At 40.3% G+C, this 19,942-nt stretch overlaps 1 protein-coding gene across 19 annotated transcripts in view; it reads left to right on the top strand.

The window, feature by feature from the left end:
• ARHGEF3 (Rho guanine nucleotide exchange factor 3) overlaps nt 1–19,942 on the top strand; it is a 295,435-nt gene that overhangs the window by 154,640 nt on the left and 120,853 nt on the right. For all 19 annotated transcript variants that reach the window (XM_057704792.1, XM_057704803.1, XM_057704787.1 and 16 more), the window contains one exon: nt 6,615–6,677. In XM_057704792.1, coding sequence (XP_057560775.1) covers nt 6,615–6,677 — 63 coding nt within the window. The remainder of the gene's footprint in view (nt 1–6,614; nt 6,678–19,942) is intronic.

Consider the following 19,942-nt stretch of genomic DNA (forward strand, 5'->3'; position numbering starts at 1 on the left):
TTATAGACAGGAAGCTGAGGCTCAGAGAGGCGAAGTGATGTGCTTACTGTCGTATAACAGATAAGTGGCATGACGAGGACGTGAACCCACCAAGTCTAACTTTAGAGTCCACCTAGCATCTTTAAACCACCGTTAATGGCATCTGAGCACAAAAGTGCATATGATGTTAGTTAAGATTTATTTACCAACAGTTCAGAGAGCACCATGATTTCCAGGTTTTCTACCTTGTGAGCACAGTGAAGAGTCTAGAAAAAAAGGATCATGGTTCCTGGATGCTGGAAAAGGGAGGATGTTTTAAAAATAAGGTATTAAAAATGGAGTAGGGGGGTCCCTCTCAATTCTCTTGCGCAGCCCTGGAGCTGAGGAGAAACAAAATGTGGATCCTCTCCCTGCTCAAACGTGAGTTTAGTGAGTCGAGTTCCAGCTAAGGGCAAGTACAAGAACACAAAATCCTCTTGCTAATCTCTCCCTAAAGAAGGCGCAGATGAAAGTCCTTATCAAAGCCTCTGAAACCACCAAAGCTGTTTGCCAGCAAAGAGATAAATCAGAAAGGTTTGAGATCTGGTTTGAATTTAATAATTACAAATGACTAATCAGGGGCCATTTGCTGTCAAGTCAGGAGCTGCACTCTCTCCATCAGTGCATTTTTGCTGCTCTGGTCACTTGGTTATTAAATAGAAAAGCCCTGTGATTAAATCATAGGGCTGTTACAACACTAATCAATTCAATCTCAGCCATTTAAAATTAAGTCAGGCCTTGCACTTGCCCTGTGTCTGTGACAGAAGTGGGAACAAGACACTGCGAACGTGACTGAAGGTATCCAGAGGGCATCCATTTATAACCCTGAATGATGTGGGTAGTTAGAGAAGGGTCAGGCTGCATCCCAGGTCTCTTATCCATCCTCCTGCAGGATCCCCCATCTGTAATACCACCCCCAGCCCCCGCCTACCTCTCAATGTCAAGTAACAACAAAGTAGCAATGACAATAGTTGTAATAGTAATTATGGTAATAACCATGGTAGAAATAATAATTATGATTTTTTTATCTCTTGCCATATGTCTGGCCCTGTTGTAAATATTTTATCTGCTTTAATCCCTCAAATAACCCTATGATGAAGAAATCAAAATTTATAGAAGTATTTTATAGATACTTACATATCTCACACACCTGGAACCTGCCTGGCCCATAGTAGATCCTAGATAAATATTTGTTGAGTGAATGAAGAGATAGAGAGCAACCTGCCCAAGGTCACACCAAGGAGAAATGATGGAGCTGGATTCTGAGCTCAGGTCTGTCTTGTTTATGCTCTTCATTTCCTTGAGGTATGTAGTAAATGCCTTGTGAGCCTTTTTATACTGTTGTAAGACACATATTGTTTTAAATAAATATTTAAATTTATATTATTTATATTAATTTAAGTAAAACACACTTTGTTTTTAAACACTAAAAAAACAGGAATAGCACTGGATGGCAGAAGAATTGGTGGTTTGGGAACCAGACTGGCATAAAGAAAACTTTCCTTTCCAGCATTTACTAATTGTATGACCTTGAGTAGGTCACTAAAGCCTTTCTAGGCTTCAGTGTTCTTCTCTGTAAAAATAAACACCTCCACGCTTACTTAGGCTGGGCTAAGGAGAAGCTAAAAGGAACAGTCCTTTAAACGGCGAGCACAGTGGTTGGCTCATAGCAGACACCCAGTTCCAGCATCCACTTCCCTCCTCTTATATATTGGAAGGTGATTCTCCTTTGATTCTAAGACTCAGAACCTCAAAAGATCCCAAGATTTGGATCTAGAGAGAATGGAACCTGAGCATAGTAAGAATAAGATAGGTTTGGACCCAGGACCAGCTCTTCTGCAAATCCATCAGCTGAGGACAGGTAGGGTCAGTGCTCTACACAGAGAGCCTTACTCAGAACCACAGAAAAAGCAATTGTTCCAGGACCATTTACTGATGAGATTTAGATGTGTGCCTTGCACTATCAGAAGGTAGCCAAGACTAAAAGGAGACAATCATAGGGTGGCCTGGAAAACAATGATGCATCATGAAAGTGGATGGTGTCACCAGTAATGAGTCTCAGACAGAGTCCACCTCATCCATCCAGAGATACCTGTATCTCCATCAGAACACATATCCACATGCATAGAAGACTTTGCCCTGTTGTAAATTAACAAAGAGCCTCCTGGTTGTTTTTTGATCCAAGAAGCATGAGAAGGTTTTTCCAGCACCCAAGCACTTCTAGAAATTGTCTCCATCAAATATATAACCCACAGGCTAAGGAATCAGATGGTACACCCATGCCCTTTGTTCCCACACATTCCCCCCTTAGCTGCCTTTCCTCCCTGCTTCAAATAGGTGTTCAGACAAACGATTCAGGTGCCCGTTAAGTTCGTTTACGGTTTGGCTGAGCAGGCTGTTTCATTTCAGTCGAGGTATCATCAGTCCTGGATTCCTTGCTCCTAAAGCACAGAGGCTGAGTGCTCATGCTGCTTGCTGTTCAGGGCAGTGCATGGCTGCTGCCTAGTTGTGGGTGTGCCTCGCCCTTGAGCAGACCTGACATTCCTTCTCATAGGAGGAGTGGAAATCACCAGTACCTCACTTGGACCAATGTCTGGACAGCGGTAATTTTTTTTTAAGTGTCTACATATTTTAAGGAAAATAAATGCCCCTGCTGGTACGGAAAAACTCTCTTATTTGAAAAACAAGAATTGTAGCTTGAACTTGCGTGTTTTGAGTCTCCGAGGAAATTTGAGGTTGAAGAATTTCAGCCTTCAGTGATCTTTGCTTTTGAGGTTTTGATTTAATTTTGGCAGCCAGGTGGTTAGCGGAAGGGGAGGATGTCACCTCAAAAACACTGACCTTCTTTATTTATTCTTTTTTTAGTCACTCATTCAGAAATTATTCATTGACCTACTGCTCAGCACAGGGCACTGGGGTTTAAAGTTATGTGCTCAAATCAGAGAGCCCCGACTACAGCACAGTCACTGGGCTCAACCAAGGCGCTTTGTTTTTCATGGTTGAAAGGGAAGTGGACTGTGCATTCACGTCAGTAAATTCGACAAGAATAACAGGGTGGGTCTGTGGCTCTTCAAATAGGCTGAGAACCCGTGAGACCAAGTGTGTAAACGCAGGTGTTTCACACACAGTGTCCTTCCTGTCTAGGAACTCGCCCTGGTCATCCGTCCATGGCTTCTGAGGTACAGAGGAAGGGCTGTGCTGGGCTGGCAGAATTAGTGCCTGTTGGGGTCCCTCCATTCCCTCCACCTGTGCCTCCCCCCCAAGTTGGGTAATTGGTAAAGAAGACAAGCTTCTCAAAGGGAGCAGAGCCAAGGGCATCAACAAAAGAAAAATCAAGAAATACTCTTCTGGGGGAGTTGGCCAGGTACCAGCTACTGTACTAGGTTCTGGGAATGTGATCATGACAGACTAAATCCTGCTTTCATGTGCTTACATCTCATGAGAAGGTCAGTCAAAAACCAGAAAACAAAGAATTAAAGTATCTCTCTAAAGCAGGTCTCCCCTGCTCGTCTCTGTCTCAGCATCTTATCTGACTCATTCACAGCAGAGATGACAGTCGGTAATTATTTTGTTTTCTTTTTATTCCCAATTAGAGGGCAGGGAGCATGCCTGGTTCATTCACTGCTGGATCCCGGGACCCAGAGCAGGGCCTTGCGCATCAGAAGTGCTCTGTGAACACGCAGCGAATGAGCAGACTAAGTGACCCTGTGAAATGTTTGCCTGGGCCCAAAGTTTAAACCTCAGGCTCCTTCTGTATTGCTGGCTGTGGTCAGTCACCGCCCTATGTAACGGGAATTGAAAAGGAAATCCATTCTGGTAATCCATGAAGATTTTATTTTATAGAATATGTGGATTTCTTACAGAGATAATTCTGTCCTAGATTAACTGGCTGTGGTTTAATTTAAAAGGCTACTAGAGGCCTTCTGTCTTCTGGATTTGACACGCGTAGTACCTAGATGCATCTGGGGTTAGTGGTGCTTAGGAGGCTGCATTCAAGCCCCGGCTGATGTATTGAGTTGCTCTGAAGAAGGCTGTGAGGGAAATAGCCTCTCTTAGTATCCCCTCTTCCTCACCAGGGTGGGCCTCTTGAGGTAACAGGCTACTATTAACATGTCATGTTGACAAAATCATCGAGCCCTCGAAATGGAACTGTAGCATCATAAAATACCATAATCTGACAATACCAGGTAGCAGCATACATCTTTGTAGCTTACAGTTTGGGTAACACGTAACGGGAGGCAACATTTATTGTGCCCCTACTGTGTGCCAGCCTTCATTTCAGGTGCCGTATACACATCATCTATGACCCTCAGGACAGCTGGACCTGGGGGGAGTTATTTCCACTTTACAGATAACATCCCAGAGCCTCTGCCCTCTCATGGCATTTCCCAAGAGTCCAGGTATAATTCTGCAGCCTCTCAAGGCAAGAGAAGCCAGACTCAGGAAAGGGCAGAGGTTATCCTGGGTGATAGGACACCAACGCAGCTGTTCCCCGCTCTTTTACCCCAGCACATGTTACTAATTGATCTCAGCCTTCTCTCATTTGCTATGCTATGGCATCCTTCTCAATACAGCACTCCAGGCATATGCTACCAGACATTCTGGATGGGAAATGAGTCGTAACCTATTTGCCAAGCATGCTTTAAATGGGTGTGTGTGTGTGTGTGTGTGTGTGTGTGTGTGTAGGGTTTTGCCCTAGGAATTAGAATCCTGGATTCAGAGTGTTAACTGTAGCCGTGTAACTTGGAGCAGATTGCTTCTCTCCTCTGACCTCAGTTTATTTACCCATAGAATGGGAACTATCCCTTCCATACTTGCCTCCAAAAGTCACCATATAAATATAAGCCAGTGACTTGGCTTCAGTGACACCACAGTGCTGCTTTTAATTGGAACTGGATGATGAATCAGTATGGGTCATGTCCCTATGAAAACATGAAACGTCCTCAAAAATGGCGAACAGCTTTCAGCATCTTCTCAAGACTCCCCAAAGGCCCTGAGTGGAGTATATGACTCCCTAAAAATCACATGGTGAACTTATTAATAAATATTCTTGGACACTGTCTCAGAATGGCTGATTGAGGATCCTGGCTCCTGGCATTGGATGTCTACACTCTTACACTGCTCAAGTGGAATAATATATATAGGACCTAGCACTCCATACTCTGGATAGAACCATGTTCACCTTTGGGATTTTAAATATCTAGGTAGCTGATGATGGAAAAAGAGGCCCCAATCTCCTCTACATCTATGTCTGGCAAACTCTTATTCATCCTTCAGACCTATTCAAACGCCTCTTCCTCTGAGACGACATCCCTAGCTCCCACCAAGGCCGAACTAATTACTCCCTCACTGTGCTTCCAGAGTCCTCCAACCCACATTCTGAGCACTTACTATGTACCAGGCACTCCGCTAAGTTCTAAAATGCATTACTGTGTTTACTCCTCCCCCTTAGAGAATAAAAGCTAATGTTATCACCTCCACCTTAGAGTTGAGAAAGCGTGACTCAGACAAGTGAAGTGACTTTCCCTAGGATGATTGGATCTTGCTGCATTATAATCACACCAGAGTCTGTGTCTCCTACATGAACATGAGTTCCTCAACTATGGAAGTTGCTGATCTTGGCATTCCTAGGAGCAAACATAGGATCTGGCACATAATGGATGCTCAAAAATTTTTGTTGAATTGAGGTGAAGAAATAGAACAATTATAGTGAGACAGACAAGGATAGCTCTGGTTGCTTTCCAGTCTCTGCCTGTGTTCACACTCATCATCTGATAGAGGAAGAGGAGGAGGTGGTGAACTTCTTTGGGAGTAGAGGACTCCAGATGTCTCTGGACTCCACTGTAATCTCATACCGGTGATTCTGGTCCTTTGGTAGCTTTCCGCCAAGTAGAATCAGCAGACTTAGCAAGTCACAAATTAGGCACTCGAGAAATACTTACCTGATTTGTTAAGCTGGGGATGTAGAAGAGAGGTAAATATATCTTTGAAGAGCTTTATTGTGTTTGTGGATGGAATTTTCATTTTATAAAGAAGATATTTTTCCATATCCAACTTCATAGACTTCATCAGTCATAAGTTCGTTTCAAATATAATTTTCTTCAGTTCAGATAATGACTTTTCTGAATCTTGGTGTTTATGGCTATAAAACAGGAAGGTTGGAGAAGATGTCTAAGGTTCTTTGCAGCATTAGTTCTGTGATTACATCAGCAGCCTGGATGAGGTTTAGAATACATTTAAATTACCCAAGTACGAAGCAACTCTAAAAATAGAATATCTTTAACTTTTTATCTTAATTTCTGAGCCTTGAGATATGGAGACATTTAGGGGAAAAAAAAGGAAATATAAAGAGAAACAAGCTGTAGCAGCATGAAAAAGAACAATAATGCAAACCAATTATCCTAGAGCTTAATAGCTTCCCATAATTGCTTAGGCTTTCTTAGAACTATTCATTTACATAGCTTGGTTAAAGGTTTTGGGTAACATGGTAGAAACGATAAGGTTTACATGTGCTATTTGATTGCATTTTTTCTTTCCTTAATCAAAGCTATAATCCTTGTTTACATTTGAACTTTGTCTTATTGTTTGTTTTACAGCGAAAACGGAAGCAGAGTACCCAAGATGAAGATGCCGTTAGCCTTTGTAGTCTTGATATAAGTGTAAGTACAGTCCTTCCTTTGTCCCTGTCATGAGAACACCTCTCATCTCTGAATGTATTTGTTAATATGCTGTATGTTTTAAGTGGGCTCCCAAGATCCAACTATGGAAGCTATGACCTAGGGGAGAACTCTTTTTAAAAAAACATTTCATTTTACTGGAGAAAGCTGTGTGGCCAACTTAAACTTCCAAGCTAAGTTGTTTGTTGCCTGTGTCTTCTTTCTCATAAAATGAATCATGAACTCCATGCATCTGGGTAGAATCTAGATAAATGCTGCTATGCTGTGTTAGAGGCTAGTTCCAGAAAATGGACCAGATGCTTGTCCCCCTTTGGGGGAAGTTGGTAGGTTGGCCCAGCTCAGGCAGTTGGGTGGCTCAAAGGCCAGAACAAATCTCCAGCACCATGGCTGAGGGAGTGGCTTTGAATTCAACAGCTCTTAGTTTGAATCAAGATTCTATACTTAGCATTTGTGTGACCCCTGTCTTCACCTCTATTTCCTCATCTGGAAAAGACTTAACCTAACAGAATTGTTGTGAGGATCAAACAAAACAATAAAAGTGAGAATACCGAGGACATTGCCTGGTACATACTAGACACCCACCAAATGTTAACCTCATTGTGTTTTCCTTTAAAAGCAGACGTTTGTGAGAGATGTTTAAGTGACCTGGTGGTTGTGTGCTAGTGACGATAGAGGTTAAAATCTTTCTTGGGTTTTTCAGGTCCACGTCTTCGGATGCTTAATTTCAGTAGCTTTCTTTGCATGGCCTCCTTGTCTCCCCAGTGACACAATTGGGAAGCCTCCCAGGCTTCTGATGCTCTCATCATCCAGGGGCTGGGGATTCAGGCCCTCCCTAGGCTCCCCATGTCGATTCATCTTTCACACTCCCTTGAAGTTTAATCATTGTGCCCAGTGGATCCATCTAACATTAGGCCCTGGTCTTTCTCCTCTACAGAGGCCACAAAAGCCACTGTTGTGAAATGAGGCTTCTGTGCTAATAATTAAGAACTGGGTCGTGACTTCGGCAAGTCAATTCCTCTCTCTGGGCCTCATCTATTAGAAAAAAAAAAAAAAGATAGATTTGAGATCAAGTCTTCTAAAACCATTGTGAAAATTTGAAACTTCGTTGAACATAGATTATTGTTCTGATGACATTTATCTACCAATATAAACAGTGCTCTCTCAGTTATTTTTAATTGTGGCACAGTTCTTCTATGATGCAAACAGCCATGATGGAGTGAGTCTGAGTTAGCATTAATGTACTTGCACATCTTTATTTTACCATATGGTGTTTGTTCCGGTCTTTAGACCATCAGATTGATGGAGTTGGACCAGTTTATTAGGTTGCTGTGGTAACAGGACAAAAAAGATGATGTTCTTCTGGGTTTTACTTTACTTGCAGAATTATTTTATTGTTGACAAGTGAAGTCTTTGGACCTTCCCTTATTGAGAACAATATTTTGGTGTTTGAATGTTTTTAATTTTGTGGCAATTGTTAGAATCATTGATGTTCAGAATATATAGAGCCCTTAGTCATCTATAGTCCAATCCCCTCATTTTGAAAATGAAGAATTAGAAGCCCAGGGAGGTGTAGTGATTTAATAACATTTTAATCTTGGTCATTTCTGAGATAATGCCCATGATATATTTTTCCTCAACTATGTTTATTTTTCAGGAAACCATGTCTCTAGAAGCTTTATTCAAAGAACTACTAAACTCTCTTATATGAAAGGATTATTTGTAACCACGAGTTGTGATTTGGTTTTTATGTTGATTGGCATCCATGACCTTGCCTTCTCATCAAAGTCATCTAAGCTCATTTAATGAATAATTTGATGTCTTTTCTCCTTATGCAATTGCAGAAGGTAGCTCTCTATCTCTCTCTCTCTCTTTGTCTCTCTCTCTCTCTCTCAGAAACTCATATCATGTTTTGTCACAGTAAAGAGACTTTTATGGAAAAGAAGTCTACCTTTGTGCTTAGGGATTCAGCTATGGCCAAACTCTTTTCTGATCTGCCTGATATTTTTCCTGAATCTTGGCAAATAGGTTCCAGAATCTGGGCTGAGTTTCCTCCAAATATTGTCACATAGTATTATAATCATTGTAAAACTTAGAATCCTAGAAGTTGTTGAAGGACATGAAAAATGGTGTTTTGCAGTTTTACTGACAATCCAAGCTGTATTGAGATGACAGAATGTGTGACAGATCCAAATGTGGCCATGGAGGAAGTGTTACTGATTTTCAGTGCCTTGCACCTAACAGGCACTCAGCAGAGATGAGTTGAATTGAATGAAATAGTGGGTGGAACCACTCATGAGAAGTTTGTAGCCATAAAGGCTACAATGTCTAAATAAATATCTGAGTCCAATAAATTAACCTTTCTAATAGATAAATGGCTTTGTAGTCTCTCTAAAGATGCTTTCAAATGGTGATACTCAGTAGTCACAGTCCCTTAACTAACCAGCAGCATTAATGAAGAGTTGTTTTGAGTCTGTTTCTATGTGTAGTGGAAAGTATCTGAAGAAAAGATGGGTTCCAATGGATGACTCATACTGGAGGATGTGAAGGTTTTGGAAAGTAATATTAGTAACTCTCAATTTTGATTCCACTTAACGACTGGAAAGACTTTCACCAGATGTGTGCTTTGAACAAGAAGTTGCTAAATGGGGGACAGGGGTCTTTGGGGGATCATGGTCAGGTTTCCATTGAGTCCTAGCCCAGTGCTGCACAGTGAGCTCTTAGTGAATACTTATTGGTTGATGAATTTTAACAACAGAACCCGCCCCCCCCCCAAAAAAAAAAAAACAGTGAGCCTTCCTAATGTGTATGTGGAATTCAACACACATACCCCCTTTAAAGAACTATATCTGTGACATGAAGTTGGGAAATGTTAACACAGAAACTTTCCCTTTTGATTAAAAAGCATATATAGGTGTCTGAGTGATGACAACACCAAACATTCCCATTGATGTCTTGCTTTATTTTAAAGCTTCAGGTGACAATTCTGATAGGTGCCTGGAAGGGAGTTTTCCTTCTAAACTCCTCTGCAACCTCCTGTTGAACTTGGGCTTAGAGACCAAACAGGAATGGGTAAGCTAAGAAAACCACTTATTGTTACAGAATGGGGATCCTCAGTTGTTTAGGGGGAGGTGGGTCATAGACTCTTGTGAGAATCTGGTGAGAGCACTGGGCTCCAGAAAATTTTACAGGATTGATGTGTGATTTCATGGGCCCCATGAAGCCCAGCCGAGACCCCACGTTAGGAGTTCCTCTTAAAAAGGAAATTGGAAGGGTCTTAAGGTATGGTGACGTATCTCCACAGAATTAATCTCCCATCCTTCACCCCCAGCACATGGTGAAAAATGAATTGTGACTGGAGAATCCACACTAGTTGACAATATGATTGGCCTCAATTTTTTCCCACCACTTTATCCAATCCACTGGCTGAGCCCCCAGCTTCCTGGCAGGATAGAACACAAACTATTTCAGAAGAAAAAGAAAAAAAAAAGCAAACCATATTTTTGAGTACTTTTGAGAACACTTTGCAGAGTGGAGAATTCTCCTAACAGCCGCCTACAAATCTCTCACGTCAGAGGATATGAGTGGGATGGTTTCAGGGACATCGCTTCCCCCACAGCACTTTTCTAGTTTGAATTCTAGTGGGTGAGAGATGTTTGAGTGAAGAGCTGGGTTTCATTGTCCCTCAAGAAAGGCCCTTGGGAGAAGATCCAGGTGTGCCCTTGATGCAGGGCACTGCTTAGCACCAAGCATCCTTTATCAAAAAACGTATCAGTTTTAGGATGGGCATAAAAATAGTTTCCAGTGAAGAAACAATGTAAAAGATTAAAAAGGAATGTGTGTTCTTTGTAGAAAATTTGGAAAATGGGAACAATAGAATTCACTGATACTCTTGCCTCAAAAGTAGTGGCTACATTTTGATGTATTACCATCCTGGCATTATACACACACTTGCTTAAAACTTTTTCATTATGAAATATTGCAGACATACAAAATGGTATAAAGGATAATGTAAAATTCCATGTAGCTACCAATGCAACTGAAGAAATATGCCCTTAACAACAATGCTGCAAGCCCTTGCAAACCCCTTGCTCTGCCGAGTCTGTCTATAAACTTGCTACATACATGTATCCCTAAATAGCACATGTATTTTCAACCAGCTTTTTTTTTTTTTTTGGAGTATAATTGCTTTACAATGTTGTGTTAGTTTCTGCTGTACAATGAAGTGAATCAGCTATATGTATACCTATATCCCCTCCCTCTCGGACCTCCCTCCCCCCACCTCCCCATCCCACCCATCAATGTTGTCACAGAGCACCGCGCTGAGCTTCCTGTGCTTTATAGCATGTTCCCACTAGCTATCTGTTTTATACATGGTAGCATATATATGTCAATCCTAATCTCCCAATTCGTCCCTCCCTACCCTTCTCCCCTGCCATGTCCACATGGTCCATTCTCTATGTCTTCCTCTCTATCCCTGTCCTGCAAATAGGTTCATCTGTACCATTTTTCTAGATTCCACATATATGCGTTAATATATGATATTTGTCTTTCTCTTTCTGGCTTACTTCACTCTGTATGACAGATTCTAGGTCCACCTATATCTCACAAATGACCCAATTTTGTTCCTTTATATTGCTGAGTAACATTCCATTGTATATATATATATATACCACGTCTTCTTTATCCATTCATCTGTCATTGGACGTTTAGGTTTGTTTCCGTGTCCTGGCTATCAACCAACTTTTAAAGTTTATATAAACACACAGTTTTAAGAAATTGAAATCGTAACACATATTAATTTATTCCTGTATTTTCCATTTACTATATTGAGATCATGTCACCACACCTGAAATATTCTTCAAGAACATTATTTTAAATAACCATACTTTGTCAAATGGATGCACCAGATTTATTTAACCAGTCCTTCCTTGGATATTTAGATAAGTTACAATTTTTCACTATTATAAATAACACTTATGGGCATCCAAGAATATCTTTATGTGATATTTTATCAGTAGGATAAAATATAAAATTCCTGGCTAAAAGGAAATGAATCTTTTTTAAACCTGTGAACAGGTTTATACCCCTTCTGGCAGTGAAAGGTGGAAATGCAGTTCAGAGCAGCTGAGTGACTTGTATGGAAACTCAGAATGGGGGATTGTTTTCAGTTTTCTCTCCCACATCACTCTTTCAACTACATCGCTGGTCCCTTGCTGCGTGTAACTTTATATGGGATATTTGCTTACACCGCCTCTTTAGGAAGAGCCCCTTCTGTTGCCCCTGGCAGGACCCAGGCATTACCTGTGCTTTCCAGTTACTTACCCTGTTATACGGATGCTCAGAGCACAAGAGTTGATAGAGAAGGGGCAAAGGCTTTCCTGTCTTGATGAAGCTAAATGACGTTTCATTGCTAGGATATGTTAAACTAGACATGGAACAGCAGCAGGATTATTTTATCTCTGCTCAGCAGAGTCCAGATAATTAAAAAAGATACCATTTCTGTGGTTTTGTTTCTCTTCGTCTGTTCTGGAACTTGCTAACTGGAGAGATTAGCCTTGCCCTGGCCAGCATGAGGCCTTGATGAATTATGTGGGAGATTTTAATAATGCTCTTATCGCCGAGGAGACCAGGCCTGCCCCCGAGACTGGGTTGTCAGTAGTGCATACCTGTATTTAACCTGATGGCATTTTTTTTTCTGTTTTGGATTTATGATCTGCTCTTACTGCCTACAAAATTATTTGGGCCTAGGGTATTGGAGACCCTATGTTAAGTCCCAGCCCAAGTCTCTAATGGCAGATCTGCTTATTGTTGACACAGACACGTTTCTTCTTGCCTTTGGCCTAATTGATTAGGTTGCAGATTGTAATCATTGCACTGTGTACTCACTATGGTCTTTTCTCTTTCTTCCACCTCTTAAAAAGCACAGTGACAAAAAAATTCCAAGGAGCTTCAGGACACACTCTCAGAAGTTAAAGATGTAACAAAGTGTCAATTATTGTTTATTGCTCCCCTTCAGTGACCCCAATGGGACCCATGATTATCGAGGATTCCCATGTTCTGAGAATACCTATTTGTTTGAATTTGTCATCAGAATTACAAACTTTGGGAGCTTAGAGACTAAACATCACTCTGTGCCTCAGTTTCCTCACCTATAAACTGAAATCGTAGCAGTGCCTTGCCTTGGAGTTGTAAGGATTAAATGAGTTAATTAATGTAAAGCACTTAGTACCTGGCCCTTGCTAAACACAAAACATGCTAGCTGTTGTTTTTTGATTTCATAATATAAAGTTGATTTTATGGTTAAATTTGAGGATGTTTATTTTTGGCGCAAGTGTTCCATACATAGAACTGATAATTAAAAAAAAATACCAGGGTATAAAGAGGTTTATATGAGGAGCTTTATTACAGCATTTTTAACTAATAGTCAAAAGCTGGAAACAATGAATGACCAAATTATATAGAGACTTGTAAATACATTACAAAATGTAAGTGCAAAGCATAATTACAGAACACATAACTATATACTTTATGCCTCTAGGTGTTTATGTATATTTGTCCACATGAAGGAATAAGCATGGAAGAACATACACTACATTGTGGATCGTGGTTATGTTGGGAGAAGGGGATTATAGGAAGGGGTGGTTGAGTGCCAGGGGTTCTTAACTTTCACATCTTGTGAAACCTATGAATCTTCCCCCCTACCCCAAGGCTGTTTATATATGCTTAAAATAAAATCATAAGATTAGAACAAAGCCCAGTTGTACTGAAATACAGTTATCAAAATATTTAAAAACAAATTTATGGTAAGAGTAGTATATGTGCTTCTTAATTAATGCATTAAGTAACAAGATCTGACAACAAATCTGATAACAAATATACCTTCCATGAGATGATAAGAGTAAATTATATTTTGAAATACACATACCAACCACACTGTGATTTGAAAATATAGTGATTACTATGGTGACAGAGCCACAGGTCTGCTAATGCTTCTGTGATTTGTGGTCTCCATTCATACTTGGAAGGAAATTTCACGTGTTAGTAAAACTAAAGATGTGTTTTTTTCCATCCACGCTCACAGATGCCCTGAATTGAATCCGTGGACTCCTTGGGGGTCTGAGGATTTTAGATTAAGAATTCCTGCTTAAGATACTCAATCTGTTATGATAAGCTTTGTATTGTATTACTTTAGTAATTCAAATGACTAAAATTTTAAAAAATACAACAAATGTAATTGATTTTGACCTGTTGGTTTATGAGGTTGTTAGTGTTTTAAAGGGGAGAATGTAAAACATCATATAAAAGTAAGGGATGGGCTAATGATGATCGTATTGTTTTTAGGAAGACCTTGCAATAACCATTAAATCAGTTCTCAATACTTGGTGTTTATATTTTTCTTTGAGACCAGCTTAGCTTTTTAAAATAGATGACTTAAGTCACCCCAATAGTTTAGTAGAAGATCTTTTGTGCTTTTTCAACTATTGGAAAATAATTTTAGTGTAGAAAAATGTTCTTATTTTTAAAAGACGAATACTGAACTATTTAGAATGTCATGATATCTCTAATTTACTTTTTTTTTAAAGGAATGCTTTTTAAAAATAATTAATTAATTAATTAATTTTTTGGCTGCATTGGGTCTTTGATGCTGCGCAGGCTTTCTCTAGTTGCAGAGAGCTGGGGTTACTCTTCATTGCGGTGCACCGGCTTCTCACCATGGTGGTTTCTCTTGTTGCAGAGCACGGGCGGTGCGTGGGCTTCAGTAGTTGTGGCTTACAAGCTCTAGAGCTCAGGCTCAGTAGTTGTGGCACAAGGGCTTAGTTGTTCTGTGGCATGTGGGATTTTCCCAGGCCAGGGATCGAACCTGCGTCCCCTGCATTGGCAGGTGGATTCTTAACCACTGTGCCCAGGGAAGTCTCTGTAATTTACTTTTGAATACTTTATCATAAGTTATAAAGTGAATATTTTTAAAAGAAAAAAATTTCTTTTTAATTACACAAGTAACACTGCACATATATTTGCATAATTTAAAAAAAATCGTACAGCAGAGATAGATCCAATAGCCCCTTAACCATCCACGGTCGCACTTACCTTCTTAGGTGTAATCCTGGTTATCAATTTAGCCTCCTCCCAGATATTTAGATATTTAGATATATAGATAGATAGAGCTACAAAAATTAGTTTATGGTGGCTTCGTAAAGACATGTGTTGTCGTTTTTTGTTTTACTTTGCAATTTGCGCTTTTTTTTTTCTTTTAAATTGTCTATTCTTTAGAGCAGTTTTAGGTTCACAACAAAATTAAGCAGAAAGTACAGAGACTTTCCATATGTCCTCGGTCCCTACATGTGCACAGCCTCCCACTACCAGAGTGGTACATTGTGACAACTGACGAACCTACAGTGACACATCATTATCACCCACAGTCCATAGTTTACATTAGGGTTCACTGGTGTTGTACATTCTATGGGTTTTGACAAATGTGTGATGATGTCGCCACCATTATGGTATCTTACAGAATAGTTTTACTGCCCTAAAGATGCTCTGCCTACTCATCTCTGCCTCTTCCCAGCCCCTAGCAGCCACTGATCTTTTTACTGTCTCTATAGTTTTATCTTCTCCAGAATGTCATACAGTATGTCGCCTTTTTAGATTGGCTTCTTTTATTCAGTAATACCCATTAAGGTTCCTCCGTGTCTTTTCATGGTTTGAGGACTCATTTCTTTTTTTTAATCCTGGAAATAATATTCCATTGTATGGATATACCATAGTTTATTTATCCATTCACCTAGTGAAAGCTATATCTCATTATTTTAATTGCTGCTTATTTTTGCATAAGACAAATGAGTCATAGTTTATTTTAACATGATTCTCTACTGAGGGGCATTTTTGTTGTTTGCAGTATTTCCCAGTTACAAACAATGACCATCCTCATATTCCAGAGCAAGGAGTAAGACAGATGCAAAAATGTACCTGTGGACACTGGCTATTTTAATGTTAGTGTGAATAATATTAAATTGCCATTTTTATGGTTCAAATTCTTGTGCAATTAAAAACCAAACTGTTATCAAATGCAGATCTGAATAGGCTATGAAAATTATTGGAGGGGGAAAGTTATTTTGTCTCCATCATGAAGGCTTCATTTAAATAAAGGCTGTGCAACTTTTAAACTTATATACCCAGACGTATATTCCTTCTGTATCATCCATGGTTAAAAAAACAAAACTATAGTTGTAAACTCAAAAGATGTCTTGTTATATTGACAAAGTTTACATCTTGACTGCTTTTAAAATTTTGTAGTTTATCATTAATTCTATTTTGACTGAGGTTATTTGCAGTAAAAAGTCACTAGAAAATAATTGTTTACAAATACTTTTCTTATGATTTTTTTTCTAAAACGTAGCCTGAGTCTGTCCACCTGAAAATTATGTAAATAATCTTGGTTAGGAAGTACCATCCGGGCTTCCATTCCCAGCTAACTGAGTTTTTCCCATATGACTTATGTAATTGCATCAAGCCTCGTCTTTGATCTGGTTATATATTCCTGGTTTCAGTAGCAGAAGCTGTTTTTCTTTCTTCTTACTTGTCTTATTTGTGGCTGCTGCCTGTTCTCAGAGAACAGGCAGCAGTGGAACTGGCAGCAGTCACAGCTGGGTTGACGTTTTCCCCCGACATTTACTATACATAAAGTTTTTACATTATTGGATTGTTACTTAAATGTGGGGGGAACTTCTGAAAAATGCCAAAAGAATGAAGGATCCAGGAGAATACTTGGGGTTTGCGTGTCTTCCTCCACCCTGCTCTCTAACTTACACTGCTGTGTGTGGCTCATTTTATGGAGAGTGGATCCAATATGAGCAGGTGGTTTCTCTAGAAGCTACATTCACAGCTGGTATTGAAGGTGAACTGTTTGAAACTGAATCACAGGCTTATTATCTTCAGTGGTCAGAATGCCAAGCTTTGGGTTAACTCCTTAGAAATCCTGCAGGGAACTGCAGGTGTTTATTTTGGTTCTTTCTTTAGCAGACTGACTTTTTTTCTCTTTTGGTTCTATAAATGTGATTTCTTTTACTCCCCACACACCTCAAAACATCAGCTTCTAAAATTGGAATCTTCTACTGAACACAAAAATCAATAAATCTGAAGTGTTTTCTTCACCTTTATTTGCCAAAGTGATGCTTTTGCTAACCAGGTCTATGTAGATTCTATCCAAGGAAATATTTCTTCCTATAGAATTAATGAGTTCATTTGTTCATTGTTTAGTGCATTCATTGAGTCATTCATGCACTAATTCAAATGACTGGTATTTATTGGGCTCTACTGTATGGCAGGCACAAGGACACTGAAGGAAGCGAAACTTAAGATTCATTCATCCACAGACAAGTGGGAATTGCTCTCCGTTACAAGTTAGCCAAGCACAGAGAAAGCACATTTTAGCTGTATCCAGAATTGGTTTTCTCCTTTCTGTAAGGGAATAATTCTGATTGTTGATTGGTTTAGAAAAAAAGAAATTTTGCTATAATTCTGCTGCTAACATTTTTCTCTCTTAGAGTATCCCTGAAATTGACCTATTTTCTCCTAGCTGGTCAGCCCAAAGGTTCAGCTGGGGATGTGCTTTACTTTGTTTTAGGCAAAAACTGACCCTGAGAAATTATACTCCATTGCACGTGGGCTTTGCATCTGTGCTCTCCTTATAGTGAGGGAGCATTGGGTTTCAAAGCAAGAGCTCTAGAATTTTTAGATCTGGAAGGACCTTAGAGATTATCTGGTTGAATACATTTCATTTTGTAGATGTAGTAATTGAAGCTGAGAAATGTTGTGTCCAGCCCAAAGTGACTGAAGAAGAGTGGGAACATAACTTGGGATACTCATGTTCTGGATTGTACCTTAAATCCAGGAGAAGGTAGACACTAACAGTTCTGGTTCACCACTTCCTAGCTGTGTGACCTTGCACAGTGTATTCAACCTCTCAGTGTTATTGTTTCCTTGGCTGGAAAATGCAGATGACAATAGGGTTGCTATAAGGATTTAATAAAATAGTGCAAGTAAGGCTGTGTCACAAGGCCCGACACAAGTACACACTTAATTACTGTTGATATTGTAAAATATTCCAGGAGCATGGGATGGGGCATAGGTGGGGATATTGTCTATTTCAGGCACTACTGTCTCCCTGGTGCCCAAGAGAGCCGTGGTGTGTACCCAGCCCTCAATCAAGATTTATTGAGTGGATTTTTTTCACATGTAAAATTGGTAATTCTCATAGAGGATAAATGATACCAGAAAGAGGAAAATAAAGATGATATTTATATGTTGCTTAAAGCAGGAGGGTTAGGAAGTTCTATGCCTTTTTAGGGGGAACAAGTTTGGTTTTAAATGTGTTTAAATTTAAATTTTTAATTGTTTTTAATGCATTTTTAAATATTTTACTGTGTATTTAAATGAGTAAATAATAATTAATAGGAGTATTTAACAAAATGCCTCAACTGTTGATTTCATTCTGCAAAACTTTGTTCAGAGCCCAGCAGTCGTGTTCAACAGGTGACTAGTGATAACACCGCTGTCAGCTCTGCCTTTAAATAGAGCCAGAACCACACCATTGTCCCCTTCTCCAGTTGGACCACCTTTATCAGGCTCCCATCATCTCCACAGTGTCTGTCTGATTCCCTGCTTTTACCCTTGACCCTCTGTTGTCCACTCTCAACACCGCAGCTAGAGTGGTACTTTTAAGCCTACATCGCCTGCTGTTTCTCTCATGTCCCCTTCCTTGCTCGGGGACATTGCCACGTCCTCCGAGTGGCCCTCAGGGCCCTGCACAATGAGGTCATGTTGCTACTCCTGGACCTCATCACCTCCCACTCTCTCTTTTCCCTGTGCTCCTGCCACACTGGCCTTTTTCTTATTCTTCTACACTCACACCCCAGGGCCTCAGCAACTGCTGTTTCTCTCCATTTGGAAAGGTCTTTCAGACACCTGTGCGACTTACTTCCCACTTTCCTTCAGGTATCTGCTCGAATGTTCTCAGACCGGCAGGCTGTCCCCCAACCCCCGTGTGGAACAGCATTTCATTCCCCACCCCCACCCCACCCACCCTGGCACTCCCTGCTCTTCTTACCGGCTTGATTTTTTCCTTTACAGTATTTATCATTGCCTGCCACATTATGTTTGTTTTTTTTTTTATTTATCAGTATCTGTCCACACTAGACTACAACTCTCATTTTGTTTTCTGACATACTCCCAACATAGGGGTAGGTGTTTGGCATGCAGTGCATCCAGTTAGTATTTGTTGGGTAAATGAATGGGTGGTCACTTCATTGTTCATGCTTTGTGCTGTCTTTGGAAGGTTACTGTCCGCATGAATGGGACTTATCTTGGCAACATTGTAAGAACGTCTGTCTTCCTATATGAACATATTTACGTTCCCTCATTTGGGAAGAAAATCCGTAAAACAAGAGGCAAAACCAAGGCCTACCCGAAGAGACCATGTGGTGTACAAAGAGAGATAAGCAAGCGTAACTCCAGGCTTTCATGAGCTAATAAAATACGTCAGCCTGAAGATGAGGATATAAGAAGTATGGAATGTACACGTGATTTCTACAGATGTGGAACTGTAGCTGCCAATGCTTTCACATTTCACTCACTTTGTGCTGTGGGAATCTCTCAGGATAATGGTAGGAACGGAAATTTTCTGTTAAAATGAAAAACATTCCCCTTTTGAAGTCTCAGTTCCTTTCCACTTAAGTGGTATTTATTGAGTGCAGAGCCCTGCTCCTGGTGCCCACCATGTGGTGATAGGAGGAGAGAAGCATGCAGGAGTTGTCAGACACACGCATCTCTGGATGATCCGAGTTAACGGAAAGCAGTGTATTCCAGGCCAGTTAAAACAGTGGACTACCAGTACATTAATTGCATCTCACCCTGGACTGTGTTCTGGCAATGACATTGAAGTGCGAGTGTATCTTGCCTTCTTGAGCATTCTCGATACTGTGAAGAAAATAAGGGAGCTGCTTTGGAAAGACCCAGCTTTGTGGGAACTGGAAATGTGCCGGGTTATCCCAGCTGGACCTGGGTGGAAGTCTTCCCCACTCTTCCTCCAGGGTTAGTGGAGGATTCTCACCTGGGAAAGTGATGCAGGGCACCTGCCGTGCTGACCTACCACCTCTAGCCTTGTGTATTCAGCTTATCTTACTTGGAGAAGGTAAATAAGGTTGTGGTTTAAAATGCCTTTTATTGACTATAAGCTTCAAAAAAGACAG

Source organism: Hippopotamus amphibius, chromosome 13 (genome assembly GCF_030028045.1).
Source record: "Hippopotamus amphibius kiboko isolate mHipAmp2 chromosome 13, mHipAmp2.hap2, whole genome shotgun sequence".
Classification (NCBI taxonomy): domain Eukaryota; kingdom Metazoa; phylum Chordata; class Mammalia; order Artiodactyla; family Hippopotamidae; genus Hippopotamus; species Hippopotamus amphibius.